Source organism: Pleurodeles waltl, chromosome 4_2 (genome assembly GCF_031143425.1).
Source record: "Pleurodeles waltl isolate 20211129_DDA chromosome 4_2, aPleWal1.hap1.20221129, whole genome shotgun sequence".
Taxonomy (NCBI): domain Eukaryota; kingdom Metazoa; phylum Chordata; class Amphibia; order Caudata; family Salamandridae; genus Pleurodeles; species Pleurodeles waltl.
This window is the reverse complement of record NC_090443.1, coordinates 838940247-838966928: the sequence shown is the minus strand read 5'-3', so window position 1 is coordinate 838966928 and position 26682 is coordinate 838940247. Positions and strand designations below refer to the sequence as shown.

General features: G+C 44.8%; 1 protein-coding gene across 2 annotated transcripts in view; it reads left to right on the top strand.

Annotated features, from left to right (window-relative positions):
• The window catches only part of OMA1 (OMA1 zinc metallopeptidase), a 435938-nt gene that overhangs the window by 214437 nt on the left and 194819 nt on the right, over positions 1-26682 (top strand). For both annotated transcript variants that reach the window (XM_069232569.1, XM_069232568.1), the window contains exon 6: positions 14643-14771. In XM_069232569.1, coding sequence (XP_069088670.1) covers positions 14643-14771 — 129 coding nt within the window. The remainder of the gene's footprint in view (positions 1-14642; positions 14772-26682) is intronic.

Genomic DNA, 26682 nt, shown 5'->3' with positions numbered 1-26682 from the left:
AGCCACATACCTCCGATATGAAAGACCTGATGAAATGCACCTATGTATGACATATTTTCCCTTCTGGGCGACGTTCTAGATACTCTACACATACCATACTAAACTGCAAGCAACCACTGTGTGTTTTAGTATTGTGGACTGGTGCTATTTCGTGTTTCCCTAACTTGAGGTGAGTAGTTTTTATAACACATTTGACACTTCTTCCAACCCACTGGTCTCGCCTTTTAACGGGTATTCCTAATCACACCCACCAGTACCAGTTCATGTCTTAATCATGTGCTCAATAAAAATGCCTTTGTCGTCTTCCATGAAAATAGATTATATATATATATATATATATATATATATATATATATATATATATATATATATATATATATATATATAAATGTGTGTGTGTATATATATACATATATATATATATACTTAAAAAAGCTACTTACATCTCAGTGGCTAACCAGAGTGTGTTTAGGAGACTGCTTAATCTGCTCTGTGATTCAAACTGTGTTTAGAAAGTGTTTGCACCACTTGTTTTTGCCTTGAAAAAGCCAAACCTCTGAGTGCGCGACAAGCAGCATTTCAGTAAGATTTTCATCTATCCCTTAACTGGAAAGTAGACTTTGCTAGCTTGGAAGTGTGGATTCTGCATGTCTGTATCCAAGGAGATTCTGAATAGAGGAGCACCTCCCTCCCCTCACACCTGCACTGGCCTTTTAGTTTGTGGAGGGAACCCCAAGACAGCCACATCTATTTTGTGAGCCCAGCTTTCCCCACGCCGTAATACAGCCCAGTGATCAAGAAATCCTAGGAGACTGGTAAGAGCCGCAGACTTTTTGGGAATTCTTGTTATTTGTTGCAAACGTTTTTGCACGGCTACCTGTGCCTGTTAACAGTAGGCTCCCTGTGTTTCAGCCAGCTTGGTGGTTTGAAACTGCTGTTTCTTTTTACCTGTGACTATTTGAAAAGCCACCACCACCCCCCTAATAAAAAAAAAAAAAAAGGCTGCATACATTGGTACTAGGGCTATGGTTTCTATTGGACTCTGGTTCTAGGGTTTCTATTGTGATTGGTATTATGGCTAGGATTCCTGTTGGTCTATGGTTTTAGGGTTTCTATTGTGATTGGTATTAGGGATGGGGTTCCTATTGGTCTGTGGTTTTAGGGTTTCTATTGTGATTGGTACTAGGACTAGGGTTCCTTTTGGTTCGTGGTTTTAGGGCTTCTATTGTAATTGGTACTAGGGTTCCTATTGGACTGAGGTATTAGGGTTACTGTTATGATTGATAGTCAGAACTAGGTGTGTGATTGGTTAATAGGGCTAGGTTTCCCATTGGCTCTAGGGTTACAAATCTGATTGGTTAGGATGAGGTTTCTATTGGCCAATAGGGCTATTGAAACCTAGGGCTTAGGGCGTCTCAGCCTGGGTGTCGAGGGTAAGAACTGAGAGGACAAGGGTAGTTGCCTCTTTGGGCCTGTTCAGGTCAGGCCTAGGGCCAGAAATGCTGCACAATTTTGCATTTACCAGAAAGGACCTTGTTCATACATATCCTCCAACATCCAAACACAATATCAGCAGAGGCATCCAACTTATGCACCACAAACAGACCACATACAAATTGCAATGTCTCATCAACCAGCACAACACCCCACATGCCACACCTATACACATATCCACCACAACTACAACATTAAGGCACCTTCATTCTCACACCAAACAACTCTGTCCATTATCACTAGCACATCCAGCCATCGCCACACAATACAAAACCATATTATACATTACTTTCAGCCATCCAGACACAAACCAACAGCACTATCCTCTATTTGCTCCTGCATGGTCTTTTTTATCATGATTAAATTCAGCCTTCCATCACACCATCCACAAACACCCTCTCCTCACTAATTACACACAACCATACAATCCTTACACTCCACTCCTTCATGCATATTACCTCTTCCAGTGATCATATCTAGCACAAACACCCCTAACTCTTGTCTGTCACCTCTTACACAACTAATACACTCTTCTCCTAAACTCTTCAACACCCCCATAATATTCTAATACCACTCACCAGCACTAACTCACATACAAATCCTTAACAGAAAACCACTACATTAATATCTCCTATCACTACTCCACAAAAACAAAACAAACCACACATATCGGTGCATCAAAATATCACAAACTTTCAGGATACATTCCATTACACCCTCTCCCACCCTCATGACCACACAAATAATACAAATACTGACCAATCTTTACTCCCAAATTCTCACTCTTCACAAACATCTACCACAAGCACCCCAACACAGTAACATGAATTCACGTGCAACACATCCATTGTACAATTTAGAGCCTTACATTATGGTTCACATGTCCCACCACCACACCTAACCCATACTCCTTCCTCACTAAACAGACGCAAACAAACTAAACAGGCCACTCTTAGCAACTTTGCATCCCCTTATCTATTACACAATAAGGTTACTCTACAAAGAGCACTACACTCATCATGTCACTTTCAGCCACAGAGTCCACCACCAACACACACAGACCCAACAAAATGCTTCCTAAGCCTGCTGGACGAGGAACACTATATAGAAGAACAGGACTATTGTGACCCTCATACAGTTATAAGAACTAAAAACACACCTGCTACAAGGTCAAAATATACTGCTCACTCTTCTCCAAAACAAAATGACACTGCCACAAACATGTTTTAAGTGCCTGCTCATAAATGCTCGATCACTCTCAAGAAACATGCATCACATCTACGACCTGCTCACTGACACACAACCTGACTTACTATTCATAACTGAATCATGGTTAGGAGATGACATGGCCCCAGTGTTGCATGAAGCCATTCCTCCAGGCTGTCAGACCATCACACAAAACCGTATAGGCGAAAGAGGAGGTGGACTAGCTATTATATTCAAACAAACAATAAATCTCAGTAAAACAGACAACATTCCCATACAAGGTTGTGAGGTCTCCCACCAGTTACAACCCTACACCAACTACCCCCTGTAACTTTCTCCTCCTTTACAGATCTACACCTATCAATTCAACATTCCCAGACACTTTTCTAGACACAGGCTCAAACATTATAACATTATACTCCTACCTTTGCATTCTTGGGGACCTAAACGTTTGGTTTGACAAACCCAATATGCCCCATCTGAAAACTATCACCACTGGCCTAGTCACATCGAACCTACATCTGATTGTCCACGATCCCACACACATGAACTTGTTACTTTTCAAAGCATCACACCAATCACATGTCAGACCACCATTTGGTAGCTTTCCTACATAAAACACCACAAATCAACACACCCCATAGCACCTTACATACATCCATCTATCAACCATGGAACAAACTCAGTTTCGAAACTCAACTAACAGCCAACACAGATCTAGACACAATAAATTATTTTCAAAACCTTTTGTGGCTACAGGAAGCTTTTGATATCCTAATACCACTCAGGAAAACTAAACAGGACAAAAAAAAACAACACCTTGGAGAAACACAGAACTAAATAAGATAAAGCAACAAGTTAGAAGGCTCCAACAGACCTGGCACAAAACAAACAACATTAAAGACAAACTTAAACTACACAAAGTTAACAGAATATACAAATCATCAATCAAAAAAGCTGGAAAAAAGATACTGTTCAGACAGAATCTGAAATGCTAAATCTGCAACTAAAGAAGTTTATAAAATTCTCAAGGAACTTCCAAAACCTAAATGCATGGAAGGAAGGCATCCTACTCATGATTTCACAAACACACTGGCAATTTATTACACAACCAAGGCAGACACATTGGACTCATATTTAAAACAAAAGAAAATCATCAGCACCAACCTGTTTCCTAAAATTCCTTCCAAGACTAAACCAACCCAGCCTCTGCACTCCTTCAAACAAATACCGCAAGGTGAATTTATATATTTGGTCAAAGCGAGTAGGCCTTCCGGCTTCCCTTCTGACCCTTGTCCACCATACATCTTCAGGAACATTCTTATATCTACTTCTGCTGTCACACCTGTAAGAAGAATCATCAATACCTTTTTAACTACAGGAACCTTTCCTGAAGACCTGAAAAAGGCATATATACGCCTGTTATTAAAGAAAACAAACTTGAACCCGCATGACCCCAACAACTACAGTACAGACCAATTACAAATGGAACTTTGCTGGCCAAACTGATAGAAAGAACTGCATTCACCCAGATGTCACAATTCATTGAAGACAACTCCATACTTCTACTTTCAGACTACCAAACTGGATTTTTCCCAGGAAGAGGCACTGAATCTGCACTCTTAGCAATCTGGGATGATCTTAAAAACACAGTTGACCACAAACAAATTGCTGCACTACTTCTCATGGACCTCTCAACTGCCTTTGATACAGTTGACCATGACCCTCTAGTTCAAAGACTCCACAAAGCAGAATAGAAGGGACTGCTCTCAACTGGATTGCATCCTACCTTCAAACCAGAACTAATATCATCTATTCTCCCCCTTCTCTTCCAAACCCTACCTCAGAAAAGCAGGGGTCCCTTAAGGATTAATCATCTCACTTATGCTTTTCAATATCTACATGATGTCATTACCAGAATTGATCAATGATTTTCAACTCACATGCTACAACTATGCAGATGACACACAAATACTCTTTAAATTGGAATGTCCCAAAGACATTGAAAACTCACAAATCTTCAGTTGCCTTAGAGCCATTGATCAGTGGATGACTTGAAGCCATCTCAAACTGAATGCTTCCAAAATGGAAATGCTCACATGTGGCTACTGAAAAAATTATGTCCCACTGTGCACCTGGCCTGACAATCTGGGACCACCTCCTCAGGTATCTAAGGAAGTTAAAAACCTTGGAATTCCCGTGGACTCCAAGTTAACAGTGAATGCCCAAGTGTACAAATTAGCACGATCAAGTTTCATCACCTTGAAGACTCTGCAACACATCTTCCCCCACCTCGGATTTCCACCCAAGATGCAGGTTACTATCTCTTTTGTACTACATAAACTGGATTACAATAATGGCATCTACCATGGATCATATCTATCTACTGTGAAAAAACGACAGTGTATTCAGAACTCAGCTGCCAGACTACCATTACATGTAAAGCCACATCTCCCCTGCCTTGAGAGCACTACACTGGTTTCCGGTTACCGTCAAGCTGCTTTGTATCACACACAAAGCTATACATGGAACAGGACCCCTTTTTATCAGAAACAAAATAACAAAATACATTCAACAAAAAAACCTCCTGTCAAGATTGGCACCCAGCCTTAAAACACCACCATACAAGAAAAAGACAATAGGTGGTACATCCTTCTCTGTTCAAGCAGCCAAACTTTGAATTCATTACCCCCAAATATAAGATCCACAGATAACTATCTTGTCTTCAGAAGACTACTCAGGAGTTGGCTCTTTCCTTCATAACCACTGTTAGAAATGGGGTCTTTGGTTGGCAGTCAGGTTACCCCCTGTCCAAGCAAGGACCCTCACTCTAGTCAGGGTAAGTCACACACAATCCAAATTATCCTGTGCCCACCCTCTGGTAGCTTGGCACTGAGCGGTTAGGCTTAACTTAGAAGGCAATGTGTAAAGTATTTGTGCAATAAATCATACAATAACACTATATAGCACCACACAAATACACCACACAGTGTTTAGAAAAAATATATAATATTTATCTGGATATTTGCAGATCAAAACGATAAAACATGCAATAAGAAATTGTAGAGATATCACTGAAAAGTGATATGAAGTGTCTTAAGTCTTTAAAAAGCAAACAAAGTCTCTTTCAAGCACAAAATACCTAGTTTGGAGTGAAAAATCTCTGCAGAGGGCCGCAGAGGAGGAGGAGATGCGTGGAAAATGGCATGTGCGTCGGTTTCACCCCTTCACACACGGACTTGCGTCGTTATTTTTCACACGGGGAAGATGTTGCATCGATTTCCGGCATGCAGACAGTCTCCTCTGTGGGTTGCGGGGTTTTCAGACGCCCCGGGGTCTGTGCGTGGAATCCTGGGCTTGTTGTCCGGCTGCGTGTTGTTCCGGTGGGCTGTGCGTGGAATTTTCTCCCTCATGCAGGCGCCGCGTTGTCCAGGCGGGCCGTGCGTCAAAGTTCCGGTTGCACCGCAGGTGCCGCGTCGATCCTTATCTTGCAAAGTCGAGCGGCGTCGTCCCGGGTCGGCGTGCGGTGAATTTTTCACCGTGGAGCAAGCTGTGCATCACATTTTTCATCGCACAAGGAGTCCAGTTGAAAGAAAGAAGTCTTTTTGGTCCAGAGACTTCAGGTAACAGGAGGCAAGCTCTATCCAAGCCATTGGAGAGCACTTCTGTAGCAAGGCAAGAGTTCAGCAAGGCAGCAGGATAACAGCAAGGCAGCAGTCCTCTGTAGAAAGCAGTCAGGTGCGTCCTTTGGGCAGCCAGGCAGTTCTTCTTGGCAGGATGCAGGTTATGGTTCAGGTTTCTTCTCCAGCAAGTGTCTGAGGTGGTAGGGCAGAGGCCCTGTTTTATACCCAAATGTGCCTTTGAAGTGGGGGAGACTTCAAAGAGTGGCTTAGAAGTGCACCAGGTCCCCTTTCAGTTCAATCCTGTCTGCCAGGGTCCCAGTAGGGGGGGTGGCAGTCCTTTGTGTGAGAGCAGGCCCTCCACCCTCCCAGCCCTGGGAGACCCATTCAAAATGCAGATGTATGCAAGTGAGGCTGAGTACCCTGTGTTTGGGGTGTGTCTGAGTGAATGCACAAGGAGCTGTCAACTAAACCCAGCCAGACGTGGATTGTAAGGCACAGAAAGATTTAAGTGCAAAGAAATGCTCACTTTCTAAAAGTGGCATTTCTGGAATAGTAATATTAAATCCAACTTCACCAGTCAGCAGGATTTTGTATTACCATTCTGGCCATACTAAATATGACCTTTCTACTCCTTTCAGATCAGCAGCTACCACTTCAATAATGTATGAGGGCAGCCCCAATGTTAGCCTGTGAAGGGAGCAGGCCTCACAGTAGTGTAAAAACGAATATAGGAGTTTTACACTACCAGGACATGTAAACTACACAGGTACATGTCCTGCCTTTCACCCACACAGCACACTGCCCTAGGGGTTACCTAGGACACCCATTAGAGGTGACTTATATGTAGAGAAAGGGGAGTTATGGCTAGGCAAGTACTTTTAGGTGACAAGTCGAGGTGACAGTGAAACTGCACACAGGCCTTGCAATGGCAGGCCTGAGACAAGGTAAAGGGGCTACTTAACTGGGTGGCACAACCAGTGCTGCAGGCCCACTAGTAGTATTTAATCTACAGACCCCAGGCACATATAGTGCACATTACTAGAGACTTATAAGTAAATTAAATAGTCCAATTGGGTATGATCCAAAGTTACCATGTTTAAAGGGAGAGAGCATATGCACTTTAGCACTGGTTAGCAGTGGTAAAGTGCGCCGAGTCTAAAAGCCAGCAAAAACAGTGTCCAAAAAGTGGAGGGAGGCAGGCAAAAAGTTGGGGGTCACCACCCTAAGGCATGTCAGGTCTAACATGTGTCCCCCCCAGCTGAAAGTGGGTAGAGCTACCCAACCTCCTGGGAGCTCTCATCGCTAAGGCAGAAGTATCTGGAGAGACCATCAGCATTGGCGTGGTCAACCCCTGGGCGATGCTCCACCGTAAAGTCCATCCCCTGTAGGGAAATGGACCACCTCAAGAGTTTTGGATTCTCACCCCTCATCTTCATGAGCCTTCTGAGGGGCCTGTGGTCTGTCTGAACCCGGAAGTGAGTCCCAAACAGGTAGGGTCTTAGCTTCTTCAGTGCCCAGACCCCAGCAAATGCTTCTTTCTCAATAGCACTCTACCTATGTTCCTGTGGTAATAGCCTTCTGCTAATAAAGACTACTGGTTGGTCTGAGCCCTCCTCATTTAGCTGTGCTAGAACAGCCCCTATGCCATGCTCTGAAGCGCCTGTCCGCACAATAAATTCCTGGAAGTAGTCAGGGGCCTTGAGCACGGGGGCCGTGCACATGGCTTCCTTCAGAGAATCAAAGGCTTTCTGACAAGCCTCTGTCCAATTCACCAACCTAGATTGTTTCTTGGAAGTGAGTTCTGTCAAGGGTGACACAAGGGTACCATAGCCCTTGACGAATCTGCGGTAGTATCCGGTGAGGCCTAAAAAGGCTCTCACCTCAGTCTGTGTTCTAGGTGGTTGCCAGGCCTTGATAGTTTCAATCTTGGCCTGGAGTGGCTGCACCTTGCCACCACCTACTAGGTGTCCCAAGTACACCATGGAACCCTGCCCAATCTGGCACTTGCTAGCCTTGATGGTCAGGCCTGCCTGTCACAGAGCCTGAAGCACCTCCTTGAGGTGGAGCAGGTGTTCCAGCTGAAACTGTAGACAGCGATGTCGTCCAGGTAGGGTGCACAGTAGGCATCCTTGCCAGCTAGGACCCCGTTAACCAACCGCTGGAAGGTAGCGGGGGCATTTTTCAACCCAAATGGCATCACCCGGAACTGGTAATGGCCATCAGGTGTGGAAAATGCAGATCTCTCTTTAGCCCCCTCAGTCAGGGCGATCTGCCAGTACCCTGAAGTAAGATCAAACATACTCAGGAACTTGGCAGCGCCTAGCCTGTCAATGAGCTCATCAGCTCGGGGGATGGGGTGAGCATCAGTCCGTGTGACTGAGTTGAGACCCCAGTAGTCTACACAGAACCTGAGTTCTGGCTTCGCACCTGGGGCAGTAGCCTTAGGAACCAACACCACAGGGCTGGCCCAGGGACTACTGGATTGCTCAATAACCCCTAAAGTCAACATCTTGGAGACCTCCTCCTTGATGCTGGCCTTCACCTTATCCGATAACTTGTAAATTTTGTTCTTCACAGGAGGACTGTCACCGGTGTCAATGTCATGGACACAGAGGTGGGTCAGTCCAGGGGTAAAGGAGAACAGGGAGGAGAACTGCTCTAACAGCTTATAGCAGTCTCCTCTCTGGTTTAGAGTCAGAGAGAATGACACCCTCCACTGACCCATCACCTTCTTTGGCAGAGAGGAGGTCTGGGAGAGGTTCACTCTCCTCTTCCATGCCCTCATCTGTGACCAGGAGCATACTGACCTCAGACCTCTCAAAGTGAGGTTTGAGCCGGTTGTGATGGAGGACCCTTAGGGGGTGCCTAGGGGTCTTGAGGTCCACTAGGTAAGTGGCCTCCCCTTTACGCTCCTGGAGAGCCCTGGGCTCTACTGGCTCCATTACCCAAACTTTGTCTCCAGGTGAGAACTCAACCAGAGTGGTCTTCCGGTCGTACCACTCCTTCATCATCTCTTGACTGGCCTCGAGGTTACTCTTGGCCTGCTTCCAGAAGGACTGCATATGCCTTTGTTGATAACTATTTATAATCTGATTATGTGTTTATTCTAGACATGTATAGTACTTTAAGAAATATGTATAGTTACTATTTCATAATAATTAAATACACACATACTCTTTAAATCTCTTTAAAAATGTATTTTACTCATAGTTAAATTATATATTTGTGTGTGCATCTGCATAGGTGTGTGTGATCTATATATATGTATATATATATATATATATTATTCTATGTTTAACATGTTCATAGGTCATTGCATAGCTCCTAGATAAGTTGTTATATTAGATACGTATGAATCCCTGCTTTTTTTTTTATATCACAATGAGCAAATGTTATCCTAACCATTTTAACAGCCACGATTTCGCTATTGAAAAAGGGAGGAAAAATAAAGGAATGTTAGAAAAGTACACTTATAAATAAATATCAAATATTGCAAATCTCTAAAGTCTGTGTTTATACAATACAACTTTACATCTCATATTATTTTACTCATTATTATATTCCTTACACATATATTCCCTTACTATGTATTTACATATGTATTTATCACTCTTGTCCTACTGTACTAAAGAAAAAAAAATGAAATGAATCAATACAGTTAAATAAATAAAAAAATAAAATAAAACATACTCTCTTGTAAGCTTTACTCTGTCTCCCCATCACCCTATGTCTCTCTCAATCTATTCTCCATTCCCACTCTGACTCAAACCCGTTCTACTACTTTGTTCTCCAAAATAACCCTGCCTAAGCTCTTCCCTCCTCTACCGCATCTAGCTTACCCCAAACCTCAGTTTACTACTATGATCTCCAAAACAACCCTACTAAATTCTCGCTCATTTATCTTGCCTTTGACTCATCCAAAACCCCTTCTACTACTATGATCTCCCTAACCCCTTTCCACAGACTCTTCCTTCCTCCATCTCTCCTTTATTTATCCCAAGTCTCATTCAAATACTATAAACTCCCAATTAACACTCCTGGATTCTTCCCTCCTCATACCTCATTACTGTAGTCAACCCAACTAACAAACTCACATATCCTCCTCTCAAATTAACTCATACTAATACTAAATACTGTACTCATGTTTCCCTATACTAATCCACCACTAGTTCCTCTTGGGTCCCCGAGTAGCATGTTACTCACCAAAAAGCGCTTCAACGCTCTGTCAGGGATAGTAAGCGCTATATAAATACAATTACAATGTATTCTTCTTTGGCAGGTTCTTGAGCTCGTCCTTTTGAGGCTATTGAAATGAAATAGTGTGGCTGAAACACATCAACAACTTTAAAAAGCCACCTTACCGCGTAGTGGAAAATCTGAAACTAGTGGTGGGATTTCAGTGTCTGATTAATTACTCCATTCTGTACAAGAAGAGACTAGGCTTCTCTATTTCAGATTCCATTCATTCAATAAGCATGGGGTTTGGAAGTATAAATATGAGAACACACAGTTTTTAGTAGTTTTGAGATATACTTTCAATTTTTTATGAATTATTTGCATTATTTTTTCTAGAAAAATATCAATAGAATGTATGTTTATGACAAGTTCTGGAAATCGGGGAATATTATGAAAAACTTCTGAAAATCGTTGAAGAGTGGGGAAAAAATTGCTGGTGCATTGACAATTTACTATTTACTACATTAGTTCTCTCTAAAACACGGGGGTAATAAGGAAACCCCCATGCCTAAATCCACATGGGGTAACATGTCACACTCTTTGAGCTATACTGTATTGTATCTTTCAAGAAAGGCCGGCTGTGAGATTTAATTCATCAAGCATTTAATTGAAATAAAAAGGCTTGGGCATTAGGCCAATGGTTCAGTTACCGGAAGTTTATCCTCCCTAACACGATGGTCAACAGTGTCTCTGATGGCAATTTGGACCTGTATTTCTCCTGAATAGAATACATCTGAGCAATAAAATCCAGTACTTCCAACTTACCTTATTTGAAGTTGTGTTCTTTGGGACAGTGAAAGAAAGAGAGATGAAATTAATACAGGAACACTGAAATTTCCCTGCACAGCGGTCTGTGCATGGATTTTCAGTTCTTGTCTGCCAACTTCACCTTTCAAGGGGCCAGGAACTGGATAGGGCACCACTTTAGCAGAGCAGGAGTCTCAGCAGGGAGTCTAGGTGCTGGCAGGGGAGGTCTTTGATGGCCCTGAGACTTCAACAACAGGAGGCAGGCTCAGTTCAAGCTCTTGGAGATTCTTCTCAAGCGGGAATGCACATCAAAGTCCAGTCTTTGTCCCCTTTCACAGGTAGAAGCAGCAACTGCAGGATAGCCCAACACAGCACAGTCACAGGCAGGGGCAGCACTTCTCCTCAGCTCTTCTCCTTGGCAGAGGTTACTCTTGATTCCAGAAGTGAGCTGATTTTCAGGGGTTTGGGGTACTCTTCTTATACCCCTTTCTGCCTTTGAAGTAGGCCTACTTCAAAGAGAAGTCTCTGTTGTTTTCAAGATCCTGCCTGGCCCAGGCCAGGCCCCAGACACACACAAGGGGAATGGAGACGGCATTGTGTGAGGGAAAGACAGCCCTTTCAGGTGTAAGTGACCACTCCTCCCCTCCTCCTAACACAGATGGCTCATCAGAATTTGCAGACTACACCCCAGCTCCCTTTGTGTTACTTTCTAGAGAAAGGTGCAAACAGCCCAACTGCCAAACAGACCCAGACAGGGAATCCACAAACAGGCACCGTCACAGAATCGTTTCAGCAAGAAAATGCCTACTTTCTAAAAGTGGCATTTTCAAACTCACATTCTAAAAGCCAACTTCTCTAAAAGATGTCTTTTTAAATTGTGAGATCAGAGACCCCAAACTCCACATGTCTATCTGCTTCCAAAGGGAATCTGTGCTTTAATAATATTTAAAGGCAGCTCCAGTATTGACCTATGAGAGAGATAGGCCTTGCAACAGTGAAAAAAGGATTTGTCAGTATTTCATTGTTAGGACATGTAAAACACATAAGTACATGTCCCACCTTTAACATACTCTGCACCCTGCCCATGGGGCTACACAGGGCCTACCTTAGGGGTGCCTTACATGTATAAAAGGGTAAGGTTTGGGCCTGGCAAGTGGGTACATTTACCAATTCGAATTTGTAGTTTAAACTGCACACACAGACACTGCAGTGGCAGGTCTGAGCCATGTTTACAGGGCTACTTGTGTGGGTGGCACACCTCTAGTGCACTGTACTAGGGACTTACTAGTAAATAAAATAGGCCAATCATGGAAAGTCAGTTACACATACATTTTACATAGTAGCACTTGCACATTAGCTGTGGTAAAGTTCCCAGAGTAACAAAAACAGAAAAAACAGAGTCCAGCACACATCAACAACCTGGGAAACAGAGGCAAAAAGTTAGCAGAGACCATACCAAGGATGGCAAGTCTAACACCCTTTTTAGGGGCGAGCGCAAAGCAATCCGTCCCCTGCAGTAATCTCTTTTTGGGCTTCTAACCACACCCATGTCACCTCAGTCACTTTCATTGGTTCATGGGCTTGCCTTTAAAAATCTGCTTGCTTTCATTTGTGAAAGGCTTGTATACGTCATGCCTTTTCCGGTGTTTAACCCACCTACTCAGCACCGGTAAACTACTGAAAACATACGAGGCTCCATGTTTTCAGCATGGTTTCCGGACTACTTTATCCTTTTATTTTCCAAGTAGCGCAATCGCGCTGGGGTTTACATAGCGCGATCGCGCTTTGTTTTTTTCTTTTAATTTGTGTGGCAAGAAACATCCGGTTAGGAGTTTACAACACTAATAGCTTTAACTTGAGCAAATGCGAGAACCGTTGCATTGCAAATGATTGTTTCTATTTCTGCTCTTTCTCATATTCTCCACTTTCCCTTCTTTCCCCTCTTTCCTCCTCTCCAACCCGTCTTTCTCCATCTATCCTGTTTTTCCTCTTCCCCTGTTTTCATTTTTCCTCTTCTTCCTCACACCATTTCTTCATCTTTCCTGTCATCCCCTTTTCCCATTTTCCTCTTCTTCCTCTTCCTTTCTATTTCATGTTCTCTTTTACCCTTTCTCATCGTCCCTTTCTTCCTCATCTCCCTCTCTCTTCTTGTTCCTCTTCCCCTCCGTCTCTTTCTTTCCCCTTCTCCTTTTCCCCTGCTCCCTCTTCCCCTCCTTCTCTTTCCTTCCCCATTATACTCTTCTCCCTCTTTACCTTGCTCCTTTTCGTCTTCCATATTACGTTATAGGGCGCCAGTAGATTGTTAACCCACCTAAGTACCAGCGGCTCAGATGATTTAAAAAAAATAAAAAAAAGTGCATTTTTTTCCAGGCAGAAATGGGCAGTGTGTCTCAATTCCTGGATTTCATTTCGCTGATGATGATTTGGGAGATCTCTCCTCTTGATTGCTTGGCAGTCCTAGGCCAGTGGTTCTAGTCTCCCTCTTCTTCTCTGTCCTCATCTCCCTTTTTCCACTTGTTCTCCCTTTTTCCTCTTCTTCCCCTTCTCCTCTTTCTTCCCTATTCCTCTTCTGCATCTTCCCCTCTTTCTTCCCCATTCCGCTCCTCCATCTTCCCCACTTTTTGCCTTTACTCTACTTCCTCTTTCTCTTTTTCTCCCTCTTTGTTCTTCTGCCCCTTCCCCTCCTTTCCTCTTCTTCCGTTTCCCCTTCTTCTCCCTCTTTCCTCGTCTCCCTCTTGCCCTCTTTCCTCGTCTCCCTCTTTTCCCTTCCTCCTCTTTCTTCCTCTTTTTCTTCTTTCCTCTGCCTTCTCTTTCCTCGTCCTCCCCTTTCCACTTCTGCCCGCCCTCGCTGTGGCTTTTTTTTTTTTGTTATAAAACATTTCTTAAATACCGTTGAAAATATTGGTTGGTTTATCGTTGTCTCGGAATCGGAATAGCTGGATAACCAACTTGCCACCATGTTTTGATCATAAAAATAAGTTGATGTAGGGAAATAATGTCCGTTTTTTTAATATGAGTTTTCTTATTTTTCAATCACTTTACCTACTCCATCTATCATTCCCCTTTCACTTGAGCAACAGGCCATTTTTGAACAGCTGGTTATATTTAATTAGAATTTAAGCAATGCGCCGAATTGCACGACATTAATATGGGTCCACTGAAGGTATCTGCTCTTGACTGCGTGTGCATTCATTGTCTGTTTAGTTTATTTCCTGCCTCTACAAAATCCGCCCGCAAACGATTTCTGAATATCGCGTGAAAGGGGGGGTCAATAGATTGTTAACCTACTAAAGTACCAACTGCTCAGATGTTAAATAAATGTGCGTTTTCTTCCAGGCGGAAATGGGCAGTGTATCTCATGTCCTGGATTTCCTGTTTCTCATTTCGCTGATGATGATTTGGGCGATCTGTCCTCTCGATAGCCTGGCAGTCCTAGGCCAGTGGATCCAGTCGAAGTTGAAAGAGGTAAGTTTGTTGTAAGTAATTGTTGTTCTCATGTTATTTTTCATATACAATGGCGTCCAACTGTATGGTACAGCGTGCACACCAACTTTCTTTTTGAAAGGAATCATTGTACTAGGTTAAACCTACCTCCGTATATTCGCCGGCATTATTAGGATTAGTTACCCCCAAGCACTTTAACATTATTTACATCCTCCTTTCGTCACCTCACCATTCTCAATGGAATGCCATAGAAAGAATGCATTAATTTATTTTCTAACGTTAGAAACTATCCGTAAAGAATTGCATTTTCTTTATATTTTTGCAAACTCATTCTGTGGGAAATTCTGATTATCAATAAACACAAAAAGCAAACTCCAGCTTCAGGTTTGCAATGCCAGAGTTCACTAAGTTCTCTTAAAATCCATTATCATTCAATGTTTTGTTTTAAAGTTTGATATCTAGAAATTGGGATCCATTCAGCACTATGCACGGGTAATTAAAAAGTCAGACCCATAATATTGTGCTTATTTAGGGTTTCCTCCACCTAGTCCATCTATGCACATAAGTTGAGTTTTAACTCTTTTAGATCAACTTAAGGCAAAATATTTAATTTGAATTTAAGTGAGCAATTCACTTTGTGGATACAACTCACAAAATACTTCATTGTAGTACTTCACTGGTTTGATTAGTTATTCAAATGCTCTTTAGCGGCTTCAGTGCAGCAAATTGTATTGTCCGAACTATATTACTAAAAGATTCTGAGGTGTGACATTAGCCTATGAAAGGTCAGCCTTTAAACTGGACTCTGTCTCTTGGTAAGCAGAATTGAGCAGATGATAGAGTACCACGCTTTAGAGACTGGTTGAGTTTGAACGGCCGCGCTGGAGGACTTTCGGGAGGGTCTTGAGCCCCGAGTGGGATGCCATTGTGGGAGACTTCAGGTACTAGGTCCCATGCCCCTGGAGGCGCAAAACACCTAGTGACTGGAAGAGAGCGAGGTTTCTTTTAACAAGCGATTTTAGCGCTGCTCGCTTCCCAACTGTGTGGGATCCGCTGGCGGACTTTTGTGGGGGTCTTGAACCCCGAGTGTGGTGCCATTGGAGGAGACTTTAGCTCCAAGCTACCCACTAGCAGCTTCCCTGCTGCACAGGACGCGGCTGGGCAAAGCTCGGGCCAAGTGCGGGTTCATCCATGCCCGTCAGAGCCCAGAAGAGGCTGGGCGGGGCCATCTCCCATGGGCCTCTCTTTTGAGGGGCGTGCTCTCCTGTTACCTCAACCCCCCTTCATACAAAGTACCTTATACCCGTTTGATTTGTAAGAAAAACAGTTGAAAATGGGAAAACAAAGGAGGAGGCACTGACATTTCTAAGCCTCAAGTTACAACCACCTCAATTGACAGAGTGATTCTACGAGCCATGAGTGTCATCAGCACCAAGATTAATGTAACAGAAAGGAGACTCCCTCAGCTCTGTTAACGCACCGCGGCCCAAAAGTAAATCTTGTTCTCCCTCTTCTTTACCTGCTGCTTCACTAAATACACCAGGTCACTTACAACTTCACCCGAGCCAAACCCCGGCCTCGCACACCCTGCTGTGGTGGCATGCTTACTAACCAGCCCTCAACCTTCTGCCGTGGTTAAGCACCCAAATCGGGTGATAAGAACCAGAGCAGTAGAAATAGCTGTTCAGACAGACCCTTCTCCACTGTTCCCTGCCCCAGCCTCAGCCTAGCCAAGTTCGCCATTGACAGAGGATACAGAGGAAGATTTCCCATTCAGCTCCGCATGGGCAAGGAGTCTGATAGGTGGCTGCATTGCTGAAGTAAAGGATTCTCAGTTAGTGGAGTGTCTCCTGTCCTCGCCGACTGGGTGCTATTGAGCATATGTTAGTAGATATCAAACAGACACTGTCACCATCCACGCAAGGCCCTAGTTTAACTACCACTGTAAACACCTGCCAGGGGGTTGGCCTAAGAGAACTACAAAATAACACTCTCAAGTGCCTCTCTTGTTCTGATGGCATTTTAATTCAGAGAGCCACCTTGGATTCTCGTCCCTCAGACTCCAATATTTTGAATTCCAAGCAAACTAGTCTCTGCCTTCCTACACAGTACAAAAGTCAGTCTCAGACTGAGGCACATCTTCCCCACATTGCCCAGGAATCAGGAAGATCGGGTCTTCAAGGTTGTGCTCAAACAGCACCCCATCCTTTGATAAATCTGTCCGCCTCTTGTCCTTACGTGGCAATTGTATCCGGAGTACCTCCCCTGCGAATGGACCAAAAGGAAACACAGGAAGAACTATTCAACAAGATCTTGAACTGTGTGGGACGGTATAGAGACTTTCCATACTCTATGCTTGATAAGAGATTGCTGACAAAAAGTATGGGTTGGATCGGCGCAGGTCCAGTGGATCGGAAAGGAGACTCATTGTTAACTTTAGATCACCCCTACTAGTGCAGAGTATACTCTTCGGGCACTTGAGTCACCAAAAAGGCAAGAGTAATATTTTATTACTACCTTTAAGTTATTTTTACAAACCAGGCCCCGCGCCTTGCAGGTACTTGGGTGCAGTCAGGACCTCCCATGTTATCAGCACCAGGCTTTTGCAACATCAATGCTACAAGCACTGTTGACTCCTCAGGGATCTTGACCTTTAACCGCTTTGAAGTTCTGGCAGATATAGATTGACTTGATAAGGCTGTTGGTACTGATTCTCACTGTGATATTGCTCTCATGGGTGTGTGCCCAGATAAAGACCCTTCTGTTACCACCTTCAAATCGATCTCATGGAATGCAGCAGGGCTTTTCGTCCAAGTTGACCTGTCCAGAGTGGTGCACATTTATTGATACTTACAATATGTGTCTATTTCAAGAAACTTAGTCGCTTAGACCTTTGCATTGTGTAGTATCAACCACATATTGCCAGGAAGATGTTACATCTGGAAGAGATAGACCATCGGGGGTGTCACAATTTGGATTAAAACCACTGCATTCTGTAAGATCAAGAAAATTAAGTTAGGCTCACCTGACTTGCTGGGTGTTAACTTGGTTCTTCTGCACAATGCAATTTTTAACATCTATAATATATATTGCATACCTGCAGGCAACAAAACAGAGCTAGTGGTAATTGTGCTGTTGTCCTCACACCTAACAGCACTCCCAGATGAGGTTATAAAAAGTGTGTGGGGTGACCTAAATTGTGAATTTCAAACACTTGACACCACCAGTGTTGAGCCTTATACAACTTGGGAAGATATCCAGTCCATTCCGGAGCTAGTGATCTCCCCTGTGAAAATTAAAACAGGTCCCCACTGGCTGGTCAACTTAACACACTCACGTTGAATCAGGGCTTAGGAGCCTGCAACGGCAGGTCAAACTCTGATAGAGAGGGCAACCACACGTTTAATCTTCCACAGAGCACGTCTTATAGAATACATCTTGCTCGATGTTCGTCTTTGGCCCAAACTAATTAACATGGCTGTGATACCCCGCCAAGACAGCAGTCATAATGCGTTAGCCCTCGATTTCATGCATTAGTCCCCATTGCCCCAGTAAATCATGGTTAGAATGCTAACCATTACCACTAATAGACACAGGGTTAAATGGAGTGCATTGTCCCAATCCATGGAATCAGTTGAAGAATTATACAAGTTAGTTGCTGATGGTGTTGGTTGGGGGGTTGTTACCATTACTAGAACTGCCATTGGAGAAGGGGGAGGTTTTGACAAACATGAGCCTTCTCCACAATCTGCTGATAAAATTAAGACAGCTCTTTTATGTGGAAATCAGTTGTTCAGTCAGGAGACGTGGTTCCCCCACCTGGTATAACAGTCAGTGTAGCAGAGAAAGAACGGCTCAGATTGGAGCCATCAAACAACAAGATAGATTGTTGATTCAAGCAACCAGCAGGGCATATAAAAACACCCTCCAGGAAGCAAACAGGAGTTGGAATACAGGAAATTGGAGGGCTTGCTGGCTGCGACAAAAAGAGGCGACCATCATTCCTTTTGGAACATTGCCTTTACAGTCAGTCTCGAAGGGCTTTGTCCTGTCGAAAACCACATCACAATTTCTGAGTGGGTCCCCCATTTCTCAGACTTGTACTCGACTGCTGAACAGAGTGAAGACCCTGTGCAAGCATTAAGTAACTTACGCTCTGGCAGTTCCACTGGGACTCAACTGTGACGGACCCATTTGCATTTCAAAGTGATCAACTGGAAGATGTAGGCTTCAGCCCCGAGGAAATCAGACAAGCCATGTGTAAAATTGTTCCACATAAAGCTCCAGGGCTTGACAAGGTACCGGGGATCTTGTCCTCGATGAAATTAATATCTGGAGCCCCTATTGTACTCAAATTTTCACTGCCATAATGAAGGAGACCCCCATCCCACCGACTTGGGCTGGGGCAGAGATCATTCCCATCTTTAAGAAGGGCTCGCATGACCTCCCCTCTAATTATAGGCCTATAAGCCGAATCAACAATTCCCAGAAGCTTCTTATGAGGGTAATTTTGAGCAGACCGCTAAAAAGATATTGACTCCACTAAAGCTGGTTTTAGTGAATGCACCAGCACAATTGACCAGGTGTTTCAGCTGCTGTACTGGAAGACTGTCTTATTGTGAGAGTGGGGGTCACCTCTGTGTGGTCTTTGTAGACCTAAGGTCCGTGTTTGACCTTATATCCCGCCCTCTCTTTGGCCGAGTGTGGCTGACATAGGGGTCTCATGATACCTTCTGGATATGATCAAGAGTGTCCACAACAATAATTGCATGCAAGTAAGATGTGGGCCATTGGGGAAATGACCAATCCATTCCCAGTTAATAGAAGTATAAGACAGGATTGCATACTTGCAACTATCTTATTTACGCTATTGATTAATGATCTGGTTACCTTTGTGGATCAGTGTGAATCTGACACTCCACATCTTGCAAACATTAGGGTCCCTGCCCTGATTTTTTCAGATGACTCACTGGTACCCTCAGAAACACCAACCATGTTGCAAAAAATCCTTGATCGATTTGACCACTTTTGCAAGTAAAGGGGCCTAGACAATAATATTGGGAAAACCAATTGTATGGTTTATGTAACTCATGCCGTTCTACCCACCCCTATCCTATGTTGAGAGGGTCTTCGAATACTTGGGAGTCACCCTAACTGAGCATCTTTACTGGCAAACCTATATTGCAAAGTTCAGACTCAAACTAGAGCAAACATCCATTGGAATAGTAAATATCACCTAATATCGCTGGCATTCCAAATTTATAACAGCCAGGCCCTTGTAATAGCTCTGTACTGCTTAGAGCTATGGGGCCACAGGAATGTATCATCCGTGATCGAAGTCGAAAGCTGCTTGAATGCATCAATTGTCTGGCCTTCCCATCAGCACACCGCTGCTCCCCCTAAGGGTAGATTTGGGTTTAAAAAGCAACACATGCAGGTAGTGTAAGGCCCACCCTGTATTGGAGAAGGCTGTTTAGTCCACGCCAGGTCTCTTCACTTACCAGTCAGGTTTAGCTGAGGTGATACTCATCCCAGGCTCATGCAACATGCTTAGGCATGTAAAAACTATTCTCACTAAGATTGGGCTGGAGATCATGTGGAATGTTCCTGGAGAGGCCTGGTGCGATCACTAATAAATCAATTAAGAGAGCCTACTGGCAACACAAATTGTGCTTAATGCAAGGCCAGTCTAGTTTGGGGCCTCTGACGTCGACTTACCTAATGTTGAAGGACAGTTATGAGGATGAGAGGTTCCTGGATGAAACAGAACCTACACCTGCCAGGAAGCTCAACCTGCAATTTAAGTATGGGACCCTGCTGCTCTCTTTCTTTACAACAAGTTGGGGCCGAGAACCATGGCCAAGTGGCAGGCAGTGCCCATCTTGTACTAACTCAAAAGAACGAGTTGAGCATGTTATTCTTTTCTGCCCTGCATGCCAGAGTATCAGAAAAAATGGATCATACCACTCTGCTGTAATGTAGGGGTCATGGATTATAGAAACGCTCTGTGAATTTTAAAAACTGACACAGTCTCTTCTTTATTGCTGGCCATGTGGAGGATAAGGCAAAAAAAAAACACTCCAACATGTGCCTTGAGATAATAGTGATTTATTAATCATGTATCTACTTGTGCTTATTTTTAGCTTTTTATTTTTGTGTACCATATTTTAAAACAATATTTAGTTTATTGCCTAGTACTTGTCTATGATTTTACATGTTCTACGTGTATTATATTTATTGCTATTTATACTTTGGATTTTTAACAATTGCGCAGTGATGTTTTTATGCACTTGATGGCAGTCTGCTGAAAAAAGTTTGTTTGAACTGAACTGAATGTAATTTAATGCAGTTTTCTTAAAATAACAGAAAATACTCTTGCTGTGTCACCTGCAATGTTGACTGACAGGGTAGATGCGATGCTACCGTTCTACAACTCTAAGAATAATGGTTAGCTGGGAGCGATATCTGTTTAACATCTGGCTGCAGGCAGCCTTAGCTGTCTGTTTCCTGATACTACAGAGATCAATACAGTACAGGAGCTTCATATCACAGAAAAATGCACTTATATTCACTTGCCATTATGTTGGCAGTGATTAAGGGCCAGATGTATGAAGCATTTTGCAGTCGCAAGCTGCCCAATTCACAAAATCAGGCTGTTTGTGATGGTAAAAACAAATTGTATTGTGGGCAAACCACAAATCGCGATTCAGTAACAAGTTACCGAACCACAGTTTGTTTTTGAGATGCAAGACGGATTCAGTATGTGGAAGAGGTAGGTCGTCGCTTCCAAATACCAAATTTGATGGGATTGTATCAATGTTGTGTCACTGAATTCTGGTTGCTAAACATTAATCTTTTACCATCTTCTCAAAGGAGATAATACGACATTCACAAACGCAGTGGCGTCCCCAATGGATACTTTCCCCTTTGTGAATGTGCACAAAAACATTTTTTTAAGAATAGTCATTGGTCTGTAAGCCCACTGACTAGTCTTAAAACTTGCTCTTTTTTTTTTTTTTTAAGTCTTCTTTTTATTGATAATAACACAATGTGGTACAAAGCCAGCTGGGATCAAGGTCCCGACATTTAGAAATAATTGCACATCAGAGATATTAGAAAATTAAAGAAATTGGAAAACGCATAAGGCACAAACAGAGTGTCATTCGTACTTTGAAAACCTGAGGTAGTGTTCTCTTCCAACATATATTAGGCGATGGGGGGGGGTTTAAAGAAAATGAAAATATAAGGGTAGAGGGTAGGTTGTACCTGCTCAAACGAGGGAACAGGGGGGGTTTCGCCTTGGGAAGAACGTGGCGTCGCAGTAGTAGTGTGTCTTAGGGTTTCAATTACCAAAAAAAAAGGGGGGGGATGTTGCATCGCGGATAGTGGGGTTTGTGGCTCTTGTCAACTCTATGGCCAGTTTCAGCTGGGACCAGATGTCTGTCGAACGACGTGGGGGTAAGGGTCTGCCACGGAGGTCTGTTTGGAGTGTTGCTGGAGGGTGATATATAGGCTCTAGTGGGTTTGTAGAAGGAGACGTGGGAGTAAGGGACGAGGGGGAGAAAGATAGAAAGTAAAAAGAAAAAGAGGAACAGTAGGGAAAAGAAGGGGAAGAAAGGAAAGGGAAGAAAAGAAGGGGGAAAGAAAAGAAAGGAAAAGAAAAAAGGAGAGAGAGGAGAAGGGGAAACAAGGGGAAAGAGGGGGAGAGAATGCAGAGGGAGAGGGAGATACGAGAGCGAGGGTAGGGAAGCGAAGGGGAAAGAGGGAAAGGATGGATGTGAGGGAGGGGAAGGAGAGGGGAGGGAAGAGGGAATAGTGGTGGTTCCGGATAGGGCACTATTGCCCCCTTGTAAGGAAGGGAGCCCATACCTGCGTGAATATTTGAGCTTGATCTTGTAGGTTATAAATGATTCGTTCGTGTGTGGCAGTGCGGGTCATGGCTATTATCCATTCCTCCGGAGTTGGAGGGGTCTCTGACCGCCAGTGTCTGATTATGCAAATTTTTGCAGTAGCTAGTGCTGTGTGCAACAGTCTCTTGTGTGGTCTAGTGAGATCTGGTAGAGAGGTCGTATCTTGCAGAAGTATAAGGGCAGGAGTGAGTGGTGACGGAAGTGACATTACTTCAGCCAGAGTGGAGCTCACAGCATCCCAGAGTGGTCGTACTGTTGTACAGTTTACCAGGATATGCATCAGGTCACAAGATGTCTCTGGGCATCGCCAGCAGTTCGCGTTAGGCAGGAGTCCGGTCCTATGTAGTTTCGCTGGAGACCAGTACCAGTCATGTAAAATTTTGAAGAGGCAGAATTTCAAGCGTGCCTCCCGGGTACCTCTATCTAATGCCTCTAGGATAGCTTCCCACTCGTCTGGATCTAGATCCTGTTGCAGCCGGGTTTGCCACCGTAGGCGCAATTTGTCCAAGAGCGGCTGGGAGTAGAGTCGTCGAATAATTAGATCATAGAGACCCGACATTACTCCCTTGTATTGCCCCCATTGCTGCAGGTAAGCCACTATAGGTGAAGGCAGGGACCCCCGTAGGGAAGATGTATTCCCCCGGGAAAGGCAGTGCTTGAGTTGCATATATCTCCATTCCTGATTCGGGTGTAGGTCGAACTCCTCCCGTAACTTGGGGAAGGGTTTAAGCACATCATTTTCTAGGACCTGTGAGAGGGTGAGGATGCCTGCCTGCTTCCACTGTGGCCAATTGAGTACCTCGCCACCTATGCGTAGGCCATGTATGAGGGGGTGGACCCCAAACATTCGGTGTGCCCTTCGCCAGGATGCCCTGGTCGCCGCCAGGATAGGGTTCACTGAGTTAGTGGCTGGGAAGTCTGCTCGGTAGGGTCCTCCGAGTCCTTCATTCGCAGCTAGGAGTCGTCTTTCCACTGCTATCCACAAGGGAGGGTCTGGTATATTCGATAGTGTATTGGATAGCTGGGACATTTGGAGGACTAGAGAGTAGTGTTCCACTGATGGGAGTCCCATTCCCCCGTTTGTGCGACGGGCCAAAAGTTTAGCTGGTGATAGCCGTGGTCGCATTGTGCCCCATATGAATGATCTAATTAGTGCATCGATGCCGCGTAGTGTGGAGAGGGGCACTTGTAAGGGAAGGAGAACCAGGATATAGGTGAAGCGGGGTACCGTCACCATTCTAACCGCTTGTAATCGGCCCCACATAGAGAGGCCTAACTGGGTCCATTTCGCAAAGTCCAGTGTCGCCTGCGTAATGAGAGGGTCAATGTTGTCCGCCACCATGTGTGCCGCCAGTCCAGGGTTGACAAGCACTCCCAGGTATTTAAGACGTTTTGGCGTCCACCGAAATGGGTAGCCTAGGAGTGCTGCTTTTGTGGTTACTCGCGATAGCGGAAGTGCCTCGCTTTTGTCCCAGTTGATGCGGTATCCCGAGAGGGCTGCGAAGTGCTCGATTACCTCTAATAAGGCTGGTATGGATCTTTCTAAGTCCGTGAGTGTTAAAAGAATGTCGTCAGTGTATAGGTATATCTTGGAGGTGCCTTCGGGTAGTGGTAGGCCGGTTATGGAGGGGGAGAGGACCGAATGGCTGCCGCCAGGGGCTCCATTGCCAGCAGGAACAGGAGGGGCGAGAGGGGGCACCCCTGCCGTGTACCCCTCCGGATAGGGAAAGGATCCGAGAGGAAGCCCCCGCAGTTGACTCTGGCCGCGGGCTGATCGTAGAGCAGTCGTACCATAGAGATAAATTTACTGCCCAGACCGAATCTCTCCAGGGCCGCGAATAGGTAGGGCCATTCTATGCGATCAAACGCCTTTTCGGCGTCTAAGGACAAGGCCAGTGCCGACTCCGGGGAGTCCCTGGCTGCCCACAAGGTATGGCATAGAGTACGTAGGTGGTTCCTAGATGTGCGGCCCGGCACAAACCCCACCTGCGTGTAGTGTATTAAGGACGGGATTACTTTTCGTAGTCTGTTTGCCAGGACGCTTGCTAGAATTTTAATGTCCCCGTTTAGTAGAGAGATGGGCTGGTAGCTGCCACATAATAAAGGGTCTCTCCCAGGCTTCGGTATGACAACTATTGTAGCATTATTGGATATGGCCCCTAGCGCCTGTGTTTCGCAAGCTTCGTTGAGGGCTTCGCATAAAATATTGATCGCCTCTGTCCCTACCCACTTATAAAATTCTGCCGGGTATCCGTCCTCCCCAGGTGAATTGTGATGCGGGAGGTCAGAGATGACTTTATCTATCTCCTGTCTGCTTATTTCCCCTTCTAATAGGCTACGGCCCTCGTCTGTTAGGGAGGGGAGGTCAAGCTTCTCTAAGAAGGTGGCAGCTTGCGCCAGGTTGGTCGTTGTTTCCGGCGTGTAGAGGTGTCTATAGAACAGGGCAAATTCATTTCCAATTGCCTGTGGGTGAGTCAGTATGCCCCCGGAGGGGGATCGAATGGCTGGGATGGCTAAAGCGGCTGTTCTTTGACTGAGTTGGGCTGCCAGCAGTCGTCCCGCCTTCTCACCCTGTTCATAGTGTCTCCCTTGGAGTCTCTGTAACGCGAATTCGGACTGAGTGGTGTACAGCTCATTAAGGGCCATTTGGGCTCGCTCTAGGTTTCGGCGGCCTAGGAGGGAGGGGTGTGTTGTATATTGTCTGGTTAGTCGGCGTATATCGAGTTCCAATGCCACCTGTTGCTCTTTTCTGTCTTTATTCGCTATCGCCGCGTCCCGCATGAGTTGTCTCCGTATCGAAGCTTTGGCTGCGGCCCACATGGTTTGGCTTGAATCAACAGTGCCTTAGTTGTCTTGGGTGAAAGTGGTCGCATGATCCTGTAGCTGCAGCTTACCTTGGGGGGGATCGATAGCGATGAATCGCTAATCTCCAGGGTTTTCGGCCCGGAGATACCAGGCCTAAGCGGATGGCTACTAAGACTGGGGAGTGGTCTGAAAGGCCTCCCTCCAGTATATCGTCCTCCAGGGTGTGGGCCACAAGGTTGTGGGATAGGAGGAAATAATCAATCCGTGATTGGGTACCATGCACAGGCGAGAGAAAAGTAAATTCTCTGTCCTCCGGGTGAGTCAGCCTCCAGTGATCAACTAAACCATTGTCCGCGAGTATGTCAGTCTGTATGGCTCTGTCTGCATTATTGCTCGTGTCCAGGGGTCCCGTCCTGTCCAATGTTGCGTCCCTAGCTAGGTTATAGTCTCCTCCTATAACGTAACGGGATGCCCCTATCTCGGTCAGAAGTCGGTTGAGCTGGAGGAAAAAAATACGTTTGGGACCTGTTGGTGCATAGACTGATCCCACACACAATGTTGAGTCCCCGATTTTCAGTTTGGCGAATGCGTATCGGCCCTCAGGGTCAGTCCACGATCTGACGACCGTGAAAGGGAGGGTTTTACATAAGAGGATCGCCACCCTGCTCTTTCTTTGGACATTCTCCGTACCGGGTGAGGGTGGGTTGCAGCTAAACAGGACGGTACCCACCCAGTCACGTTGAAATCTATCAGATTCAAGACTGTCTAGATGTGTCTCTTGTAATAAGGCAATGTCTATCTGTTTAGAGTTCGGGTAGGATAGGACTTTTTTCCGTTTGATGATGTGGGTGAGACCGTTTACATTCCATGAGATAACGCGGAGAGGTACTACTGATGCTCCCATCGGGTTGGGCATTCTTGCTTCCTGTGTCAGCCCACCTGTGGGTATGAGCTCGGGGAGGGTGGAATAGACTCTATAAACTGAAGAGGACGCCGGGGAGAGGAGAGGGAATACGACAGGTACGTAGAATACGAAGGAGAGTTGAAAATAGAATTAAAAGGAGACAGTGGATCAGTGGAGAAAAGAGGAAATAGAGTAGAAGGTAGAGAAGGAAGAATGGGATACGAGTCCCGAATTACACGAATTTTGACCGGCGGGTCTAAAACCTAGGCCGAATGAGCATCGACGCCCGGCCAGGGGGCCCTACGACGGGGTG